At 36.7% G+C, this 23,942-nt stretch overlaps 1 protein-coding gene and 1 non-coding gene across 3 annotated transcripts in view; both read right to left on the reverse strand.

Moving 5' to 3' along the window:
• Positions 1-11,448, reverse strand: part of LOC105045709 (uncharacterized) — a 33,697-nt gene extending 22,249 nt beyond the window's left edge. For both annotated transcript variants that reach the window (XM_010924076.3, XM_010924075.3), the window contains exons 1-2: positions 11,206-11,448; positions 162-261 (exon numbers count right to left, since the gene is read on the reverse strand). In XM_010924076.3, coding sequence (XP_010922378.1) covers positions 162-261; positions 11,206-11,346 — 241 coding nt within the window. In that variant the 5' untranslated portion in view covers positions 11,347-11,448. The remainder of the gene's footprint in view (positions 1-161; positions 262-11,205) is intronic.
• A 12,408-nt stretch (positions 11,449-23,856) lies between these two features.
• Positions 23,857-23,930, reverse strand: TRNAV-AAC (transfer RNA valine (anticodon AAC)). The gene has a single exon. It is a non-coding gene; the product is annotated as a tRNA-Val (tRNA).
• Between the last annotated feature and the right edge of the window lie 12 nt (positions 23,931-23,942).

Below are 23,942 nucleotides of genomic sequence, written 5' to 3' on the forward strand. Positions count from 1 at the left end.
CTCTCAAGTTGTTGTGAAAGAGATGATATGAAAAGAGCAAGACAAGAATGTGAAAGCTAATACAAGAGGGCTTATGTCATCAACAGAGAAAATTACAATAAAACAATAATCCATGCATCTACCATAAAAACTCCTGTCAATGTAGCTGGTTCAGAACTTACCGCTTTTGAAACTTCTAGCAAGACTACTTTGCGATGAGCTATGAACAGGTTCTATCAACATTGTGCTGGCAAATGGAGCAGCTGAACAAGTTGGCAACTCCTAAAGAATATGACAGAGGAGAGAAAATGTCAATGGTAAGATATATTCAGAACCTCAGGAGCTATCAGTTGAATTATAGGATCAAGAACTGCAAGTAAGCCAACAATTACATGAGTCTAGGATGATACTAAGTAAAAAAAAATAATGGACTCCACATAGCACAGTGAAAATTTGATCATTCAAATACGGAGGTTTTGATCTTTTCTGACAAAGCAAAGACAAGCATGACAGTGGAAATCATGAGTCATAATATAACAGGGAAAGCACATCGTCGTAATTTTCCAAACTCAAATCAACTTTAATTTCAAGATAACTTTTCCCGCAATCAGCCCAGTGTCAAGTTCCCAGTTACTTACAGAACTTCTTTCATCATCAATACACTAAATTGAGAAACAGTTTTCTAAAAACTTGTAGCTTATGACTAAGATGCATAGCTATCTTTCAAAGGATTGTTATTTCCAACTATGTCCACTGTAAAAGAGATGAGTATCATTGCACAGACAATACTGGGTCGCACATTACTGAAATTGCATTGTCGTTTTTCAATAATTTCCTACCGACATCAAAGTAAAATTTTACACATTCCATGGTCCATTCAATTAATAAAACACATGCCAGTAGTAAGTTATCAAAGCAGCACAAAATCAACAAGCCCATCAAATGATTTTTCGACCATCATTGATGTCATTTTCTTTTCGATTACTGAAAGATTCTTGTAATCCATCAGTACCAAGTTGCTCAAATTGGAGATGATATTACGCAAAACACTCTCAAAACACAGAGGTAATCAGCCACTTTAATAAGAAAAAGGTTTCAACCCATTACCATCCATACCACATCAAAGACAGCATAGAATGAGTATTGATTCATCACATGTGAAGCAATGGAAGCATGGATTTGCAAATTATCAACCTAATGTTCCTACCAATTAATAAGAAGATTGTCGGTACAAAAATTTTAACTAAAATAGAACTTTAAAAGGCAAAGAATGTATCACATTATTGTTTCCTCAAGCATGAGGTAAATGTTCCTCAACCAAGATACAACCACAAATAGCATTTTAAGTACCAACCCCTACCACACAGGGCAACACATACCAAACAAAACATGGTAGGACACCAATAGAGTACAGAGCAAGATTCATTGTACTGGTACTAGAGTTCGGACCACAATAGGGTTTAGTACACCCCTGTACAGTTTCGTACTGGGCTCGAACCAACACAGCGGGATGGAGGAAGAAGGAAAGAAAAGAAAAGAGAGGAGGGAGGGAGAGAAGGGGCGAGAGAGAGAGAGAGCCCCCGGAGGGCTGGATGAGGGCCAACAAGGAGGGGGGAGGGACAAGGAAAGAGAGCAAGAGAGAGAGGGGGGAGGGAGAGAGAGAGAGAGCCTCCGGAGCCCTGCTGAGGCCACCGGAGGGCTGGTGGCATCCAATCGAAACAAGGGCGAAAGCCCCTGTTTCATGTTTTTCTTGGAGGGGATATCAAGTGAAATCGACAATACCATTGCCAACCACTTAATGCCTCCATTTTTTATTTTACCAATATCTCTCTCCCTCTCCCCTTCCCTCCCCATCTCTCTTTCTTGTCTTCTCTTTCTTTCTGCCTTCCCATCCCCGCGCCCCCCCCCCCCCCGACTGGCCCTCCAAAGGCTCTCCTCCCTCCCTCTTCCTCTCCTTCCCTCCCCCCTCTCTTTTCCTCTTTCCTTCTCCCTCCCCTCCTCCTTGCCAGTGTCTCATTTGAATGCTGCAATCACACCCATCCCGGTCCAGTGCCAGTATAGTTCGATACGCCCTGAAACGAACAAATCAAGATAATTTCACTTCCTTGGTATAGAGGCTCAATGCACCCTTAGACTGACATATGATATCAATGTTGTGCCAACTCCAACAATCACCATGTACGAATGCAAAAACATACTATATTGCACTTATACCAAACTACGCCATACTGTACTAAACTTGACAGTATGAAGTGTGCCATCCAATACCAATTTAGTATTAGTAATATGGTATGGAGGGCATACTAACACTCGATACATCGAATCAACCCCTATACCAAATGTCCCGACATAGTGCTAGGATGGCACCAATACGGGTCTGGTATCGAAATAGCATATCTTGATTTGTATCTTTATAAAGCCTAATATTGAGACTTAAAATATTGGCCACGACGATCAACTTTTGCCTGATATGGACCCCACATCAACCTGCCGAAACTATTAGAACTATTTTCACTTGTCTCCAACCTCATTAGCTGTAGTTCTTTCAAACAGTATTCAGTTCATCTCCCTTGATCTAATGTCTACTTCTTGATGCTTATAATTTCCTCTTTATTAAACATCTTTCTTCCTAACCTCCAATACAACTCCAAGCACAAATTATACCAATGTCTTATGAATACTCTAGATCAAAGTTTACAATCTCCGTACTAGGTACCATATCAGTACATTACCGATGAGAAACGATATATACCAAGACAGCGCCGACCCATTTTTCTCACTTTTTATCATGGTAGCTCCTGAATCGAGCAATATATATCGGTATGATATGGTATGCATCGCTAGTTGGGGCAATACTAAATGATATGGTATGGTTCGGATTGATACGAGTCGGTACAAGATGGTTCGGAACCTGTACTGTCCTAAATGATTTTTTCGCACCAATTCCAACCCTGTACAAGTCAGTACACCCTGAAGCAAGCGATTTGAAGCAATATGGCAAACATTGCTCTTAACTATGCTTACGTCATTTGCTCCAAATGGTGCCCTCATGCCACCCATCATCATCATCAAATTTTCCACCTTGATCATTGCTATAGCCACTTCAATAGTTTGTCCATTTATAGAGCTTTCTCTCGAACAAATTTCAACTATGGTGTTGCACCGATGCTAAAAAGCTACAGCATTCTTCACAACTAACAGCCATGAATTCCAATTCATTTCATATCATTTTTCTCAATCAAGAAAAACCATTTCTTGATTTGCTTTAGAAGTTAAATGTATCTCAACTACAACAGCAAGGGTGCCAAGATGTCTTTAGTTAACAAGACTAATTACCGAACAATTCTTTTGATATTCTCATGTCATCAATAAAAAAGTTCCTCGCACTCTAATTTTCTTTAAGCTTGCATATGTAACTGCATAATAACTTAGGAGTGTAATAGCCAAGATCAACAAGGTTTTATAAATCATATTTTTAAGTCCTAAGAAGTTTTTTATTTTAGCAAACTTAATCTTAGCAATACACCAGAAATGCCTAGGCATTAAAAATGTGTAAGGCTTAGGTATTGACCAAGTAGGTAACAGAACATCACACTCCACAGCCAATGTCCTCAGCAATTGACACTGTGGAAGCTCTCACTTTGGTGTGGGTAGCCCATTCCATGTGACAGTTTTCACTCTAGGACCATCAAATAGCCCTTTCTGCTAGTCACTACACCATGGTTGTTCTAGGACAACCAGGTGGCCCTTTCCATATGGTAGTTGCACGGTCAAGCCCTTTCCATAGATCTCTCTCACACTACTTTGTTTTCTCCACTATGTAGCCCTCTCCATAGCTCAACCCTTCAGGACTCAAACTCCAAACATGAGGCTGGCTCTGATACCCCATGTTATGACCCTAATCAATACATCCAAATGCCTAGGTATTAGAGATGACTTAGGCCTAGGTCTTAACTAGGTATATAACACTTACCCCATCACCCTAGAAAAGTCCAACTATTTGAAAATATGTATGTCTGGTAGTGACATTTGCACACCTTAAACATGAAATCCAAGGTATATGTTATCCTAATCCAAAAACATGAAAGTACCATCAAGCATTGAGAAAATCACTTTTTTGCTCCCATTTAATAAGCAAGAGAAGTAGAACATTTGCGAAAATGAAAAGTAAATATTTTGTTCAATGCACACTAACAAATATCCGTGTTCCTTTCATGCAATAGAGTAATCCTTCTACTTATGAAATTTTGCTACGATCGGCACCGTTCACTATCTTATTGACAGTTAAAGTTATTACTTAAAATTTGACATAGGCACTATGTCAGCAAAACATTAATCCAATTAGCTGTTGCATGGAGTGCACAAAATAAGACACTTGATTACACTAAAATTGAACCACATTGCGCAGTTATGGTCCTGATAATCCAGGTCCTAGGCAACCTGGGGCAAGCCTAACCAACGGCTTTTGTTTTTTGGCAGAAGGTGACTGCCTTAGGACTCGAACATGTGCCATTGCGCTTGTCAACCCAAGCCTTTTACCACGGCAGCAAGCAATGAATGCTTAAACCTAAAACATTTTGTATATTCAACAAATAAGATAAGTAGATACTCTTTCTAGCAGGATTACATGTACTTGTACCATCTCATATAACAATTGAAATACATTTATCAAGCCTGTTGTTGCTTGGATTACATGAAAGTAATTACTAGCTTGATAAGCCAAATAAACTAAATACTAAAAGGTTTATTTCTTAAAAACACCTTAGTATCAATTTAAGCCGAATCATAAGAAAACTCTTTCTACCAGAAACTGTGTACTCATACCTTTCTAAAATAGTCATATATAAATATATATACACCTAAAAGCTAAATAACCTAAAATGCTCAGTATTTAGTTTAGGCTCAACCAAAGGTTCTAGGCGCACTTTCCTAATATGTATGAAACCTGGATTATCTAAAACCTGACTCATGCCAAAACAGGCCAAACCTGACTCTACCACTAATTTAGGTCATGTTGGACCAACATATACCTGACTTACAATATACTATAGAAAAAATGGCACCCATTTTCAGGTTGAGTTGTCCCCCATTTGAAGGATCAAGTAACTGAGACGACCCAAAACTGGATGGAATTATATAGCAGGATTCATAAACATGATTCACCCCTAACCTAACTTGTACCATAATACAGCTCCCATCCCAATTCAATAGCCTCAAAATCATGGGTTAGCCCTATGATCAAAATCCTATCAAGATACAATTGGGATCAAATTACCCAACCCAACCATACTTGACCGTTTTTGTTGAATTTGAAAATTTCAAAGCTGTGTCATGTATTGATTACATTTGTTTTTGAGTTGGTCCAACTAAGTTTGGGAAGTTTGACTCGTCAAGTTGCACCCAGACTAGCCCTTGACCAAATAAATCCTGCTTCCTGCTACCCAAAACACCTGTAGCAACGATGTCAAGCACACTTAGCATTCTCGCCTTCCTCTTTAAGGCTTCGTGGCATGATCTTTTAACTCGATTCAATCCATTCCACCAAATGAAAGGAATTTAACTTTAGCTCTGGAGAATTGGCTTAACCCTTTTTTGTGTGCACGTGCACGCAGGCAGGCAGGTGACCTGGGGTAAGGGTCATGAAGCTATCATCTTCTCTTATAATAAGACACATCAATCATTCTAACAAGGGGATTTAACAACAAAAATCTCAGCCATCTCACTGAGTGGCAAATACCAGGATGGACCAAGATCTCAATTTATCTCAGCTGGTACGAAAGTAAGTAAAAATCATAAAAAGACCACCATTTCTGGGATCCTAATGGATATTCTAGAATCTAAGATACCAAAATCTCAGACAATACAACAAACCTCAGATTAGTGACCATTTTACAGCTTTGTCTTGGCCGTTGACCATTTTAAGGCATTAATCTGAATATTTAATACTAAGAAGTTAACTTACAATGGTAATGGATATATCAGGAAAAGTCAGCCAATTTTTGAATACTAACTTAAAGTTATCAGAAACAAGATTCATTTCTATGCAGGCTTTACGAAACAAATTGTTGGGCAACCTTCAAGTTTTCATCCCTCAGGAAAAAAAAAAGCTTCTCCAATATCACCTTCCAATATGCACAAACAAACATCTTCTTCATTCTCCTAAAACTGTAGTCATTATTTTCTTAAGGCAACTTGACCAGATAAATATCATTTTTTTTTTCTAACTTCTCATCTTACAACTTTTGGTCCATTGATTTAAAAAATAAAAACAAAAAAGAAGCTTCTGGTGAAAGTTCGTAGACAATAGAATTCCTTTTAAGCTGATTGTCATATAATATTTCATCAGATATCGAGTCTTCTTCTCTCATCTAAAGCTGAAAACCAGCCACACCATCATCATTAAATGGTTTTCAGCCAATCTCTATATATTGCTAGCCAATCTTCAGCACTTCTTCAGACACATAAAACCATTTGTAGATGATATCATTATTCGGTATAGATGACCATATAAATATCAATTACCGGCATTTCATCATGCAAAAATTCAAGGTTTGGAAACCAACCAAACAGCAATACTCACCATCCAATACTGAGGCATATACCATGCTGTAACACCTTTTATCGGCAAACAATGAGCCCATACGGGGAGCATACCACAGAATTGCAAACCTGGCACAAAATTCAGTCTCTAAGAGAGCTGCGCCCACTTTGCAATTGCCCCTTTGCCGCAATGTCTATAAACTCCATTTTTACAACCCAACCACAAAGAGTAGTTCCTTCTAACTTTGCAGGAAAAAAATTTAACCTTTCATCCTTCCAGTAACCGATATGATGCACATGATAACCTAGGGAGACTTTAGGATTCATCATCAATTAAACCTACCATCAGACCCATTTCCAACTGAAAAAATAGGAATCCTACACTCCATGAAAACCCATGCAAAGGTTTCTTGGACCAAAGTGATAGTCCACAGCTAAGATTTTTTGAAGCAAAGACTAGTCAAGAATTTTACCCAACATTGTAATTGTACCAATGTAGCCTTTAATATTAATTGTTGGCAAATAAGGATTGAATCCTAAATAATTGGGACAAGGCTTGGTGGAGTCATGGTTATGTATTCAATATCTGATTTTTTTCAGACAATGATCAATGAAAAATAAGACAGTTTTTTCAAAGAAACTTTGGTGAGGAAATTAGAATAGTAAAAGCAAATAGAGTGGTATTTCCACATAAAATTCTAAAAACACGATTGTGGCTTCCCCTTTCTTGGAGTTCCGTTAATCTGCCAAGTTCTTTTCTATCCCGCTCCTAACATGCCCAAGACTCTATACTTCAACCAAAACAATGAAAATTACAAATCACATATATTCTGCAATCTATATGGTCAAGAAAAGCAAAGAGAACCTTGCCTTTTGATGATTTGGCAACTAAGATGGCCCCTAGGGACGTCAACAAGCTGGGTCTAAGAGCCATTGGCCTATTTTTCATATTGTTTTAAGCTGAATCTTCAGCTGAACCTATTGAAAATAGGATATGCTTGACTTACACCTAGCCCTTAATATCCCCACGGTGGGCCCTCCTTATAACAACCCATATACCCTCTTTTTTCCCTATATAATTTATGACACTTTCATGTCCACATAACAATATATGCATATGCCTATAGATATACATACAGTCATAACAACATATAATATGGATGAAAATCCCCCATTAAGTTGAGTTGGCCCTCATTCAGTATAGTTGACAATCCTAGTCTTCTTTTCAGACTAATGTGAATCCCACAGCCATAATAAAAAGAACTGACAGAACTGTTTGAACCAATGAACAAGAAATTTTATTAATCCCCGCCAAATAAGAACTTACAACTGACTTAAAATCCTTCCTAATAAATTCATGCCCACCATCCTTCACCATCATCTCAACTTCTTGCACCAACTCTTCATTGTCTAACTTTTATAAGTGCTTCCAAGTCATATTTCCAGGAAGCTTTTCATTGTTAAAAAAGACGAGTTATACATGAAGCATAAGGTGAGAAGTGATTCCAATTAACTTTATATTAAGGCTTGAAAGCTTCAGTATACACATTATAAATATTATGTTTTAAGGGATTATACATCTAAAAACTACTTTTATAAGTCGAAGAGATGCACAATCACAAAAATATTGCAAGGTACTATACCATACTTTTAAATTTCTAAGTGCACATGAAGAAAATTAGCTTTTGGAAGGAAAAATCAAGAAGGCCAAGAGAATGTCTTTAGAAGGGGGAAAAATACATGTACAATCAGTTTCGGTATAAAATTTTCTCTTTTTTCCCCTATTTTACAAAGTTCATTATTCATATCACAAGGTTTAGCATACACATGAATGTGTATGCACATACATGCACGTACCTGCATACAATAAACTAATAGTAAAGCCCTAACAAAAGGTAAGAAGATATCAAGAGTTAAAAAAGTCATGAACATACTTAAAACATATTTTAAAGCATTTTAATGTCTCTTTCCAGAGTCTGATTCCTTATGATATGAGACCTTTATTTTCCAAACAAAAGGATTCTAGCAATGGTGATGGTTGCTTCACAGACTAAATGCAATACAGTGACCGAGTCTCATCACATACTCAGATATCTTACCATCCCATCTTTTTGAATGACTTCACTACCTTGCCGCCATAGCAACCCAAGGCCGCAAGTGAACAAGTATGTAGAAGGATGCTGTCAAATTCTAAATTCAAAGGCAGTCCAGGCCTATTTGGATATTCATTTAGCCTATCCATGACACATCTCCCACAAGAATGCATATCGTTGAGTAGCCAAATGGAATGAAGAGAGAAATCGAAGAAATTGACGCAAATCAATGCACAACCAATCTTGAGTTTGATAGAGGACAACCCTATAAGAGGCCTAGGTGCACTTCTATCAGGCTCTAATATTTTTATTCTAGAATTAGAAAATTTAATTTTATTTGGACTCGACGACTAGAATTTTATGAGGACACCAACATTTTATTTCTATACAAACTCGTATTAGGATTTTAGGTCTATATAAACTGATTGCTATGTAATTGAGAACACAAGTTTGAGTTATTGAGATTTGAGAAAATTGAGTTGCCCTCTACCTCTGCCTTCTTCTCCTCGTTCCTCTCTTTTCTTTGCTCCTCTGCTTCTTCTCTCCTTTTCTTCTTCTATCTTGCATCAGAGTTTTTTATCTTCGATATTGAAATCTAAATTCATTGTACTCAAGGTTTGTCGACTTGGAACTAGATCCCATGCCAATGGTACGAGTCGTAATACCTCCATATCAGACCCGAGCCGACATGGAAATAAAGGAGAAGCAACGAGGAAGGGAGAGAGAGAGGAGGAGGATGGGAAGGAGAGGGAGGTCAATGGAGATGTCAGCGGTGGCCACCGAAAGGCCACAAAGGCCCTCAGAGGACCCCAAGGCCTCCAGGGCTTCATGGTCCTCCGTGAAAAAGATTAGAGAGAGATAGAGAGGGAGAAAGGAGAGAAACGGAGGGAGGGGAAGATGACCGAGAGGCCACCGAAGGGGCCAATTGCTTCACTATGAATCGTATTTTTTAAAAAACGTGATGAACAGGAGATCCTCCCCTGTTTTGAACCAGTGGCGATCGTGGGTGGATTTTCACTGTTTGACGGCCATATGGTAGCCTTCCCGCCATCTTCCCCTCTCTCCATCTATCTCGCGAAGGATCGCAGAGTCCTGGAGGCCTCAACGGGCCACCATTGGCCTTTCTATTTCCTTCCCTCCCATCCTCCCTCTCTCTTCCTCTCTTTTCTTCTCTCCCTTGCTCCATTTTCGCTGGCGTTCCGAATCGAACATCTGAACCACACCGATTGGCCACAAGTATGGTTCAGCATGCCCCAAACCATTCAATTTGAGGCACTTCGGCAAATCATGATCGTGCTATAAGTCTCTCCCTCTCTCCGACTTCTTCACCATTCCACCTTGTCTCCTCACAAATTTCCACTTTCCTAGGAGTAATCACACATATAAGTTTGTAGGCCCCTGATCGCCCTCAAATGTCATAAGATGTCTAACAAATTAAACGGACAGTACCAGTCAGATGATCTGGACCCCCAAAGACTTTTTAAAGCTAGGTACCATAACCATCAAGCCACATCCTAACTACTTGGGGCCAAATGCACATAGAATAACTGAATTATGTCAATAGTCATGCTCGACCTACAAAGTAGAGAGAGAGAGAGAGAGAGATTAAATTTAAAGGTGTCGAGCTGGCTTGAAATACAATTTTGTTTGTTCCAGAATTTTAAAGGGAGAAAAAGAGTGTGATATGGATCCTTCTATTGAGAAAGATAAAATATATAAACCAGGTTATTTCTTTTAAAAGAGATTTGGTAAGTTTAACAGCATCGTAAGCCATCTGTACTGTGAATTCATTTTTGGACCAAATGCATATGACTTAACTGCCTATGACCACAAACAATCAGAAAGGGAACCAAAACCTAGCCATTTCGTCTGTCTGAAAAAAGTTCTAACCTAGTAACTTGCAGTTGTAACCTCGTCTTAGCATCAACCTTTAAACACAACCCAAGGAAAAGGAACTATCAGCAGTAAATGGAGGGAAACAAAAAAAAAAAAAAGAGCAACCCAATGGCCATCTTCTACTGTGGTTGACGCACAAATACTGCGCTTCGAATATAGGGATATGACCACTTATTTTTCCTTTGATTTTTCCATTCCAGATGGTGAGGATGGGAGAGGAATTGGCGCGTCTCTAATTCTTTTGACATGAAAATATATGTGATCTGACCCATTAAGAAGACGTTATTTGTATGCATTCCATAAAAATTACAGTAGCCAAAAAACAATTGAAAGGAAAAGAAACAACCCTCGGTTCTCAAACAAACAATCAGACTAAGAATAATCCCTATTTAACCTAAAAAATAGCATAATTGGAATAAATAAACAGAAAGATCCATAACGAACACCACAAACATAAATATACTGCAAGAAATATATCCAAATTCTAAAACAAGACCCACAAGCATCCAAAATTCTATCAACAAACCCCCCACTGGCGCAAAAAAATAAAAAGGAACACAAGAAAGGGCACAAATCGTCGAGAGAAAGCAACAGAAAAGATTCAAACCGGCAAGAACAAACATCTACTAACTCCATCCACCGGAAATTGATTAATTCAGTTGAACAAATCGACCAAAGAATGCTAGAGAAACCCTACCGCGTCCTCGCCGGAGGACAGCTCTCCCTCCTCTCGGGATTTGGGGGACTTCGCCGCCGCGGAGCCGGGCGTAGGGTTTCCGGCCGAGGGCACGGGAGAGGTGGCGGTGGCTTTTGTCTTGAACTCGTCAGCCTCCGCCATGGCCGTCCTCCTCCTCCTCCTCTTCCTTTTGGAGAGCTGCGGTGTAAGGGCGGTGTCACCCCCTCGCTTCGCAGCGGACGGTCGGGGGAACTTCGGAAGCCCTCAAGCGCCGCATTTTAAACTGCGCTGCCACGTCTTGGTTTCGTCAATACGAAATGGCCGTCGTGCCCTCACTGGAATTGGCAATTTCCGCATCCAGCCCCAATTCTGTGTATATCGGACGTGGAGACGATAACGAGACCGAAAATATCTGTGAGGATATCGGTATCACCGTGTCTAGCGGTAAGAAAGGCATCCACGTCATCTGCGTGCGGGCGTGGGTGAGATTTTAACGTCGCCTTTCTGCTCGGAACAGGTACAGCTAGACAGATCCTTCCTCCCGCGAGTCCCGCTTGCCCGAAGGAGTACTTCCCGGGGTATTTGCAGGCGCCCACGGGCAGACGGGTGTGCAGATCCACGTGATCTTAGCAGGGATGGAGAAGATTGAAATAGCACTTATCATTATTTTTATTTAATTTTAGTTCCCACCGTCCCACTTGGATATTAATTAAACAATTAATCTATTATTTAAACCATGTTATTAACGATGATCTCAAGTTTAAAGGCATTTTGCCCTCCTCCAATGCGTTCTATTACTTGAGACCTTTCCAATTAAGAATGGCAGGATCAGCAGGAAAATATTTACCCTGCGAAGCAATGGAGCCAACCATTAGATTAATGTGGTCGCGTTATTTTATCATTTTTAGATCACTGGGGAGAGCCTCCAAGAAGGAAAATGTGAATACAATGTTTGCACGGTAATTTTTTTGAAGTCCACTGGTCGCTTTTGTTTTTTTGCCATGAAAATTTGAAAAGGGCATAAACTTTAGGTATGCACGGACAAGACAATCGGATTAAAAGATTATCATTCATTAAGAAGTTGGGCTTTGGTCTTTTAAAAATATACTTATAAAACTTTGTATAACTAAGTTATAAGCAACATATCCCCATATTAGATGGCGCTGACAGAAGACGTAAGTGAGGTATAGATGAGATGGGCATACTTGTTATCTTGTAATCTTTATTCAACTGGAAATGTCCAACCATCACCCTTTCAAAACCAAAATGATTATTGTTTCTTTTTGTGCAGAAAATAAAAATTTAAAAATCAGATATTGAAAACAAATATAAGTAAAACATCATGCTCCAAACTAAACAATCATTGTTTGGAGGAATATAAGGGAGCGAAACAAATATGAGCAAATGCCCATTTAACCAAAAAAAAAAAAGAAAAGTCTTTAAACATAATACAAAAACCTAAAGTTCAACATTTGAATTTATCTAGCAAATTCTTATTCTTCAAAATCTGTGTGAACACAAGAAAAAATGGCACCGAAGATTATGAAATAAATCAATTAATGTCTCTTGGGAAAGTTATTGCTCTTGTCACATGTCCAACTTGTACTGTTTTGAATTTTTATAGGCTGCAAGATAATATATTAATAAAATATAAAAAATATCTTTTTAATAAATAAAAAAAATAAAAATAGATTTTGATTTGATTTGATTATATTCACATCAATTTGATCGAGAATCTCTACATCTTATTCTTGCCAATGTCCCTTGAGATGGCGTTGAAGCACTTCTCCATCTCACTAGCTTGAGATTGATGAATAAGAATGTATGAGAGGATGTTTAATAAATTTGGGTTAAGAAGAATCCTAGTTAGATAATAAATTATAATCTTTCCTTCTTAACCAATGTCTATTTTCTCACTTATATTTATTTGAAATTTCTTTGATAGGCGGGTGATTCTTTATTTCAAAATTAACTCTTAAAATCAAGGATGACATGAAAATTATTTTAAATTGATTTCAGTTAAAAATAATTCTTATCGGTTAAAAAATATTGAATCTTTTATTTTTCACTAACACCTATTTTTTTCCCACTTATATCTATTTGGAAAGTCTTGGATAGGATGGATATTGTAAATTTCAAAATCATACTTTTGAAATCAAAATGACATGATTTCAGAGATATTTTTTTCTTTTCTGACTTTCTTTGGATTTATTTCTCTCCCATCTGTTTAATAAGGGAAATTCATATAATGAGAATCAGTATTTCTTATTATTCTTTCTCTTTTTTTGTACTATGAATGATTGGAATGTCGTGTTGCCAATAACCAAAGTTTATATCTTTGATTGTAAAGGAAAAAAAAAGGTATTAACTATACCAAGATAGTTGCTAAATCTATATACAAAAAACTCCTTGCATAAATCAGAACATTGCTTATTTGCCCTTTGATAGAATTGTTGAATTTTACAATATTGTTTGGACATTCATTAATGATCCATTAGTTACACAAGCATGCCTACCTAGTTATAATTTGGCAATTTAAGATCCTGAGTAAGATAAAACAAGGACAAATTTAGTCATCGACATTTGCTCGTACAAGATGATTTCTCAAGGATTTCAATATGCATTATTATATTCATCAAGTTAAGACTTGTACCATTACTCCAAACAATGGCCCTAATAGATACACCCCTATTTTTTTATTTTTATATAAAAAATAGCAATTATAACAATTATTCTTTGGTTTTATTGTAACATGCTGTTGTATAGAATAATAATATTTTTTTTCCTCTTTTTTATTTCTTTCATATAAGAGAAGGAGGGAGATTTTATTTTTTGGTAAGGGTTGGGGGTGGGGGGGGGGGAGATTATTTTCGATGCAAAAAATGTGCATATTTTTTTAATTGTGTAGTTTTTATATTGTTTTGGATTATATACAGACATCCTTCTAGTGACAGCATATATGAATGTGGAAGCATCATATTTATATTTCTAATGGTTTTATGCCCATGTATTCCATCAAATAAATATTCAAAGATATATTAAATGCAATTCCAACTTTTCATTCATTACCATATTTTTTTAGCATCAAAAATTATACTTGTCTTGTTACGAATATTCTAGTTCTGGCAGGCCTTTTCTTTTCTTTTTTTTAACAAAAGGAACAATATTACTCTGCAAGCAAAGCAGTAGATATATGAATAAATATTTATGATGAATAAAAACTATGCAAATATATAAATAAAATATAATAAATTTACACATCCTCATGAAGCACCAAATATGTTTTCATTAAATACCAGATTCTCGGTCAATAAACAATTATTGAGACACCAACTTGTTTATATTGATATTATCCAAAGCAATGATAAAACCAAATCTAAATCATCAAAAAACAAACAGATGATATTCTTTAGCAATTATACACTATATTATCCCACAACATATAGTGGAAGTGGTTTGACTTCTTTATCTTGTTTAAAACTTGCATAATATTCTCTAATGATCCTATACATACTTCTTGATTTTTTTCTTAAAAAAATCCTGATGTATAAAAATAGTGAAAGATATTTGATAAAAAATGGCTAAGTTATATTTTTTGCTGGTTAAAATACTTACAAAATATATTTTAACATTGATTAAAAAAAATTATAAAGTATAGAAAGGCTAAAAAATATTCTATAGTTAAATATATATGAAAAATGCAAAAGTATGGCACCGTGCAGACTAATCTTGACATTGTCTATGGTAATGAAAAAATCATATCTAACTAAAAGAAAGCAAACATATGATAATTTTTAATAATAATATATTATATATCTCAAAATTTGAAGAATGAGTGAAATATACACTACAAGAAATTTGACTTTTAACGATGAAATTTTAGCGATAAAATTTATTTCATCGCAAATAATTAAGCTTTTGCAACGAAATTTAAATTTCGTCCCCAAAAATTAGGTATTTGCGACGAAAAAAATTACGTTACAAAAAGTTATATCTTTTGCAACGAAAATTTTATTTTTGTTGCTAGAAGTTGATCTTTAGCGACGAAATTTTTTTTTCGTTATAAAAAATATTTTTTTTTGCGATGAAATTTTTTTTTGTAGCAAAAAAATATTTTTCTGCGATAAAAAAATTTTGTCACAAAAAAATTATATTTTTTACGATGAAATTGATATTTCGTTGCAAAAAATAAGGACTTTTCCGATCAATTTTATTTATATTTAGTGACGAAACTATTTTGTCGCTAAATTTTATTTTGTTGAAAAAATTTGAATATTTGGCAACGAAATTTTAAATTTCGTTGCTAGAAATTGATCTTTAGCGATGAAACTTTTTTTCATCGCAAAAAATTATTTATTTTGACGATGAAAAAATTTTTTGTTGCTAAATTTTTTTTTTGCGACGAAAATAATTACATCACAAAAAATTTGATTTTATGCGATGAAATATTTATTTCGTTGCAAAAAACTTAATTTTTACGACCTTTTTTTATATTTGCGACAAACTTAAATTTTCGTTGCAAAAAATTAATCATTTGCGACGAAAAAATTTTTGTTGCAAAAAATATAACTTTTTGTGACAAAATATTTACTTTTCACAACGAATTGATTTCGTCGCTAAATAGTTTTTAATTAAAAAAAATACTTTGAAATAGGGCAAAAATTTGCCCTAATTCAAAATAAACCTCTTCATCTCCTTTGCCCACGCCGCCGTGGTCGTCAAAATCTTTCTCCCTCCCCGATCTCCGGCGACAGTCCTCCCTCCCCGATCGCCGGTCATCCTTCCCGGTAAGTGCTCTCCCTCCCCGCCACCATCCTCTCTCTCTCCCTCCCGGCCACCATCCTCTCTCTCTCTCCCTCCCCACCGCCGTCGAGCCCTCCCTCCCTGCCACCATCGCCGCTCGAGCCCGCCCCCCGTCGCTGATCGAGCCCACCCCCCAACGCGCCGTCTCCCTCCCACCTCGCCACCCTCTCCTCCGCGCACCGTCCTATTTCTTTCTCTCCCTCTCGGTCTCCATTGTGTCACTGTCGGTCGAGTCCTCCCTCCCCGCCACCGTCGTCGGTCGAGGCCTCCCTCCCCCATGGGCGGTGGAAAGCGTCACTCCTCCGCCGCCTCCACCTCCAGGAAGAAGAGTAGGCCTTCTCCCAGTCCCCCATTCACCGTAGAGGACCTGACGCCTGTCCTCTCCCTCCTCGCCTCCACCGTCTCCCTCTCCCTCCGCTTCCTCTCTGACTCCGACCTCCTCCTCCTCCCCTCCCAAACCCTGTCCCTCGAATCCTCCCTCTTCTCCGCCTCCTTCCCTCCAGTTCCCTCCAATCCCTCGAAACCCTAACCCTAGAGCCCTCTCCTTCATCTTCTTCCTCCTCTTCTGCCCCTCTTTCGCCTCGCCCATGCTGCCCCCTTCCGCAATGTCGCCCACCGCTTCGGCCTCTCGTCCCCTGCCGTCGCCTGCCACGCGTTCTACCTGGTCTGCAAGGCTGTCGACGTCACTGGTCGACCCCTCCCTCCCCTATCTCCCTCCCTCATTTTCTTTCTCAGTCTCCCTCCCTTTGTCACTCTCCCTTACCTGGCTTGTCTGGTTTCGTAGGACCGCCACCGCCGTCGGACCGCCACTGCCATCGCTGGTTGCCGTCATTGTCGCCATCACTGTTCACAGAAGAGTTGAAGGTGAGAATAATTTTTTTAATTTATATATTTTTTTAATTTTTTTTCTCAATTAAGTTTAGCCATTAGAAGTAATTATTTGTTATTTTAGTAATTAGATATAATGTTAGATATAATTATTTATTTGATATAATTAATTTTAATCAATATTTTAAAATATTTTAAAAATAAAAATAATTATAATAATAATATATTAATTGTAGCATAATAAATTTATAAGCCTTAGAATTTTCGTTCGAGGATAGCATGCATAAACCAATATTTTTTTTTATAAAAAAAATATTGGTGCTTTACACACTATTTTCGAATTGTCCTCGTGGATAGTTGGGGTACGTGAATGAATTTAATATTGCAATACATGTGCTTCTATATTATAGAGTTTTATCGGTATTTTCGATCATATTCTCTGGATACATAGCATAATTTTAATGCTTGTGTATCTGGAGAACTGCGTCGAAATGCTGTCAAAATTTTTTTGGTATAGATAACATGTATTGCAATATTAAATTCTTACGTTCTTAAATGGGATAGGATCATCACCCTATAGGTAGGAGATATAAGGCGTTAGTCAACTATTATTACATAAAATTGATTGTATAGTTTGCATCATAAATATGTAGGTATGGATCGTGGTTGGATGTCATTGCGTGATAAGTTCTGTCCCGAGTATATTACGAGTGTGACGTCTTTTATGAATGTGGCGTCTAATCATACTAGAGAAGATGGAAAAGCTTGTTGTCCATGTCGTCGATGTAGGAATTTATTTTGGTGTACCTTATCAGACATTGAGAATCATTTATACGAACACGGTATAGATGTGACTTACAAGAGATGGACTTATCATGGTGAAGATTTGCCGACTAGCTCGAGCATGTTGTCCAGGAGTCCCATAAATTCATCGTCAGTCGGTGGATCATGCAGTCGTGAAAGACAAACAATCGGTGCAGAAGATAGAAAAATTTTAGAGGATCTCCATCTGGAATTATTTGAAGTAAATGTAGAAGCGAGAGAAGAACATCAGCATCCTATTCTGAGACAAGAAGCTGAAGAGGACAGTAATATATCTATAAATAATAGATTCGAGCGTCTATTAAGAGATGCACAAAGTGATGTTTATCCTGGTTGTAAGAAGTACTCTCTGTTATCCGCCGTAATAAAGTTATTACACATGAAGACACTTGGTAAGTGGTCAAACAACTCGTTTAATTGGTTGCTCAAATTTTTGAAGGACTTACTGCCAGAGGAAAAGTTACTTCCGTCAAAACCAAAAAAATATTGAAAAGACTCGGTTTGGGAGTCGATGACTTGAGCCTACGCTGTGAAAAGATACATGCATATCCGAATGATTGTGTTCTATTTCGGAAGGATAAAAAGGATCTACAAGCATGTCCGATTTGTCATTCAAGCAGATGGAAAAAAAGTCATAGTAAGGATAAGAAGAAAAAAAATACAATGCAAGATTTTGCGGTACTTTTCGATTATACCACGATTGCGTCGATTGTTCATGTCGAGGCATACTGCTTGTGACATGCGATGGCATAAGGAGGAAAACAATATCGACGATGATGTCTAAGACATCCATCAGATGGAGATGCATGAAAATATTTTGATCGTGAACATCCATGGTTTGCAGCTGATTCATGAAATGTCAGGCTAGGATTGGCAACAGACAGATTTAATCCATATGGTAATCTTAGTACTACTTCTACAACATGTGCTCCCAGTTGGTTTGCACGGATTGTTGCCGGATAATGTGTGTGATGCGTTACTTGATCTGGAAACTTATTTTCGGGACTTATGTGCGAAGACATTGAGACGAAGTTAGATCAACATATTGGAGAAGAAGATTATCATTACTCTCTGTAAGCTCGAGATGATATTCCCTCCCACCTTCTTTGATATCATGGTGCATCTTTCTGTTCATCTTCCACATGAGGCTAGATTGGGTGGGCCAGTACATACAAGATGGATGTACCCAATTGAAAGATAATTGCATGATATTGTAATATTTATTATTCATTATTGTATTCTTATTATATGTGATATCAATTGATAATTTATTGAATAGGGAGATGCAAGAATACAAGAGTGCCGTCACTAACAAAGCACGGCCTGAAGGTTCAATAGCAGAGGCACATGTTATGAATGAATGTCTGATATTCTGCTCTATGTACCTTCGAAGAGTGGAGACCAAATTTACAAGGCCACAATGAAATATCGATGTTGATGAGATTCTGACCGATGGATTATCCGTGTTCTCCAATGTTGCCCGACCATATGGTAAAAAAGATTTTCGAATGTTGACACCACAAGAAACGGATGACATGCATTGGTATGTACTAAATAATTGTGAGGAGGTAGAAGCATACATGATGTGAGTATATATATTTAATTTTTATTTGTTGATATATCAATGAATGTACATGGACTCTAAATTAAAATATACATAGTATTACTGTATCACTTCAGTGAGTACGAAAGTGAACTCAGAAGAATCAATCCTACATTAGCAGCGGCATGACATAGGAATCAATTCGCATCATGGTTTGACGAATGAGTAAGTTATGTTAATGTTCATCCATGATTAAAAGTTTGTTTATATAGTATTTATTTTGTCAAATTTAACATGCTTATTGTTCTTTTAATTGTAGATAGCTCAGCTACGTATAGACAATCCTAACTGTATCCTTAATGACTTAGCCGCACTTGCACAAAAATCTGACAGACGTGTATCAGTATATTCAGCATGCATAGTCAATGGTGTACGATTCTTAACGAAAAATCGCGATCGCGATCGAACCACACAAAATTGTGGAATAAGCATGGAGGACGAGCACAAGAGTGAATAATAGATTTTTTTGATGTTCTGCATGAGGTTATAGAGTTGAGATATAGTGGTCTTCGACGGATTATGTTATTCAAGTGTCGATGGTATGACTTGGGACGACACAGGCCAATTGTTATAGATCCTCAACTCGTCAGTGTCCACACTGGTCATGTATGGTACGAAAGTGATCCTTATATTTTTGCAAAGCAAGCGAGACTAGTGTGGTATATTGATGATAACAAAATGAAAGAGCTTTGACGAGTTGCAATAAGGGCTAAGCATAGGCCTTTGTTTGATCCCGCACTTTTCACATGCCCGAACGATGAAGATCTAGAGAATGAAGTCTGTGTAATTATTGAAAATGAAGCATATCAAATGCAAGCACCAGATAACATATTAGTGCCAGATGATACGATTGACATAGGATAATTACAAAGAGACGACGATGAACCTGAGGATGTTTCTATTGTTGGATCGTCGATAAGGGCACGGGCACGAGCACGATCCAATAATGACTTCATTAACGACGATGATGATAGCACTTCAGGGTCGAAGTCTTCTATGACTCTCGTCGAAGATGACTATATGGACACGAGTTCAGAATCTGAGAACAATAATTATATGAATAAGTAATTCAATTTATTTTTTTGTTATATCATGTAATACTTGAATTTTTTTGATTACGTGCTGATTTAAATTATTTTAATCATTGCAGCATCATGACTGACCCTGGACGTAGACGTTCACGGGGTAGGCAGCAGGCTCCGCTTGATGATACACATCCTCACTTTAGCATTTTGCATGATGAGTTAGAGGATTTAGATGAGACTCAGTTGTCCGAGTCTACAGAGCAGACTAGTGCTCAGCCAGAGCTTGCCCAGCCGGAGGTCATGGCACCGCAGCATCATCTCCTTACAGGTACATCTCTATCAATTTATAAACCATATATTTTTTTTTGTTATATGCATTTAGTGATACATGATATATGTTCATTTCACCAATTTTTACATGTAGGAACACAGCATCAACGTGCAGTGCGTGGTCCTAGTAGGGGTCTTGTTTTGGAAAAATATGTGCATACACACAATAAAAAGCCAAAGGTACAGATATTTTGAGATCATCCGGTTGGCACAGAGGCTAGTATCGTCGCAAATGAGATCAGTTTGTATATGTGAAATCATTTTTCATGGGCTGCTGAAAGTTTCAAGCATGTAGCTCCTCGATACCTTGATGCTCTAGTCTCTCACATCAAGGTAAGAATTAAATTTGGATGTCTTGCATATCATTACATGATCCATATTATTTTTGATTATATAAATAAATTTTTTATTATATGAATAATTTCATGTATTTGCTTTTTGGTATGATGACTGTGTAGGATAATATTGACTTCGAGGATTGCACCGACGAAGAAGTGACGGCATGTATTCTCAAAATGGCTGCAAATAGATACAGAGATCGGCGATGTAGGCTTCATAAATACTACAATGAGCTACAGGCGAAGGAGATTGATCCTGTGACCCAGCCATATAGAAATTGGGCTGGGTCTAGTGACGATTGACGGTGGTTATGTGAGTATTTTGGAAGTGAGGCATTTCAGATATGTCTAGTGTTTCAAGTTATTTTAATTTTGTTATGTCCTTTATTGGTTATAAACTTATAATTGTATGTATTTTGTAGCAACGATCGGAGGCGAATAAGGTGAATAGGAGTAAGATTGATTCTATTCACACGCAAGGAAATGCCTCTTTTGCATAGGGAATGAAGAGGATGGTACGTAACTACATTTGCAATCATACTTTGTAACTTCTTATTAAATATTTATATTATTTTGATATCTTTTTTTTTTTTTTTGAACAGGGACTATCCGGAGTCGACGCCTATGCTAAATTCTATCAAAATAAGAGTGGCGAGTTCGTGACCGAGGAGGTGAGGCAGCGTTATGTAAGTATCATTACTCTACATTTTGAATACCTTTAAAGAGTTTGAAAAAATTTATGATTTTATTTGGTTTATTGTGAAGGAAAAAATGTTAGAATTGAGAGAGCAGGCGATGAGGGAGGTTGGATCTGATGGTGATACTGGATTGCAGCAGATTTATTTGATGACAGATGATACTATTTTAGATACCGTCCTCGGGCGACAGCTAGGATCTGGTCATAGCATGCGGTCCAAAAAATCATGCAGTTCGTCATCCGACCGATTTGATGATGCATCGGTGCCAGAGATAGTTAGGACATCCATGAGCATGATGCAAGATCAGATTAGTTACTGGATGAATCGTAGTCAGACGCTCGAGAGGATAGTAGCTGCGGTGGTGGGACGGCTCGGTATTGATGCTTCTGAGTTAGCACCTCTACAGTCACATGATGCCGCCTCTGCACCACCATTGCGACACATATCGGGTCAGGGATCGATGCCTAGAGAAGAGAACGAGGCCAACGAGTCAGATCATACCTAGTTTGTAGTTTTTTTAAATTTAAAATGGTGTATGGACTTATATTTTTGTATATGACAAAGATAGTTATGAAACTTTTTGTTACTTAGAATTGGTATTTTGAATTAGAATATTTCTATTGTGTTAATATATTATTTATGTAAAATATGTTTGATCAGAGAATTTATATTTGAGCAGATTTTTGTGGATAAAAAAAATAAAAATTAAATTTTTTATCTAAAATTTAATTTAGCAACGAAATATTAATTTTGTCGCAAAAAAAATTTGTGAACCCAAAAAATAAAATTTTTATTATACATCGTGATGAAATTTTTTATTTCGTTGCTAATTTTGCGATGAAAAAAATACTTTCGTCGCTAAAAATTTTAATTTTTTTGCGATGAAATTTTTATTTCGTCGTAATTATTGCGATGAAAGTTTTATTTCGTCGCCATTATAGCGACGAAATTTTTATTTCGTCGCCATTATCGCGACGAAATTTTTATTTCGTCGTCATTATAGCAACGAACATTTTATTTCATCACAATTATTACGATGAAATTTTTGCGACAAATTTTGTTTGCGATGAATTTCATTTTCATCGCAAAAAGTTACGACGAAAGGAAAGTTTCGTCGCAAAAAATAAGAAGATTTTTTTTAATCACTATATTTAGCGACGAAATTATTTTTCATTACAATTTTAGCGACGAAAATTTAAGCTCTTGCGATAAAATATTTTCGTCGCTAATACAGCGCATACTTTGTCGTCTAGATTTACTATTTTTTGCGACGAAATAAAATCGTTTCGTCGCTAAGGTCTTTTGCTACGAGATTTTCTCTACAAATTTTTAGCGATGATATATTTCATCGTAAATATTTTTAGCGACAAAAAAATAATTTTTAGCGATGAAAAAATTTCATCGTAAAAAATTAAATTTCTTATAGTGATATGGCAAAAGTGATTTAGTCTCTTCATCTAGTTTGTAACTTGCACCATATTCTCACATAACTTTTAATTTTCAAAAAAGAAAATGCTAAAATCCAGAAAAGGCTAAAAGTTTTTTGATAAGATAATAATTTTATTAAAACATATATAAAATATAATATTCTACAATAATTATGCATATAGTGCTTGATTGAAAAGTAGGAAGTACTACAGTAAAGATTAAGCTAAAAGATATTCAATAAAAATATTTGATTAAAATATAAAAATATGTGGTTAAAACGCAGCATAATATTTTAGCTCTTGATTAAAAAAAAAAATTGATAAACCATATAAACAATAGAAATGCTAAATTATTCATATGATAACTTTTAATAATAATATATTATATATCTCAAAATTGAAGAATGAGTGAAAGATAGAGCGAAAGTGATTTAATCTTTTCATCTAATTTGAAACTTGGACCATATTCTCACATAGCTCTTGATTTTAAGAAAAGAAAATGCTAAAGTCTAGAAAAAGCTAAATATTATTTGATAAGATAATAGTTTTATCAAAACATATGCAAAATATAATATTCTCCAATAATTCTACATATAGTGCTTGGTTGAAAAATAGAAAGTGCTATAGTAAAGATTAAGTTAAAAATATTCAATAAAAATATTTGATTAAAATATAAAAGTGTGTGGTTAAAACACAGCACAATATTTTTAGCTCTTGATTAAAAAAAGAAAATGATAAACCACGTAAATGGTAGGAATGCTAAATTATAGAAAAGACTAAAAAATTTTAGCTATAGAATGGCGTCGCCCGGACTCGAACCGGAGACCTTCAGTGTGTTAGACTGACGTGATAACCAACTACACCACGACACCTGGGTGGCTTGG

Source organism: Elaeis guineensis, chromosome 5, assembly GCF_000442705.2.
Source record: "Elaeis guineensis isolate ETL-2024a chromosome 5, EG11, whole genome shotgun sequence".
Taxonomy (NCBI): domain Eukaryota; kingdom Viridiplantae; phylum Streptophyta; class Magnoliopsida; order Arecales; family Arecaceae; genus Elaeis; species Elaeis guineensis.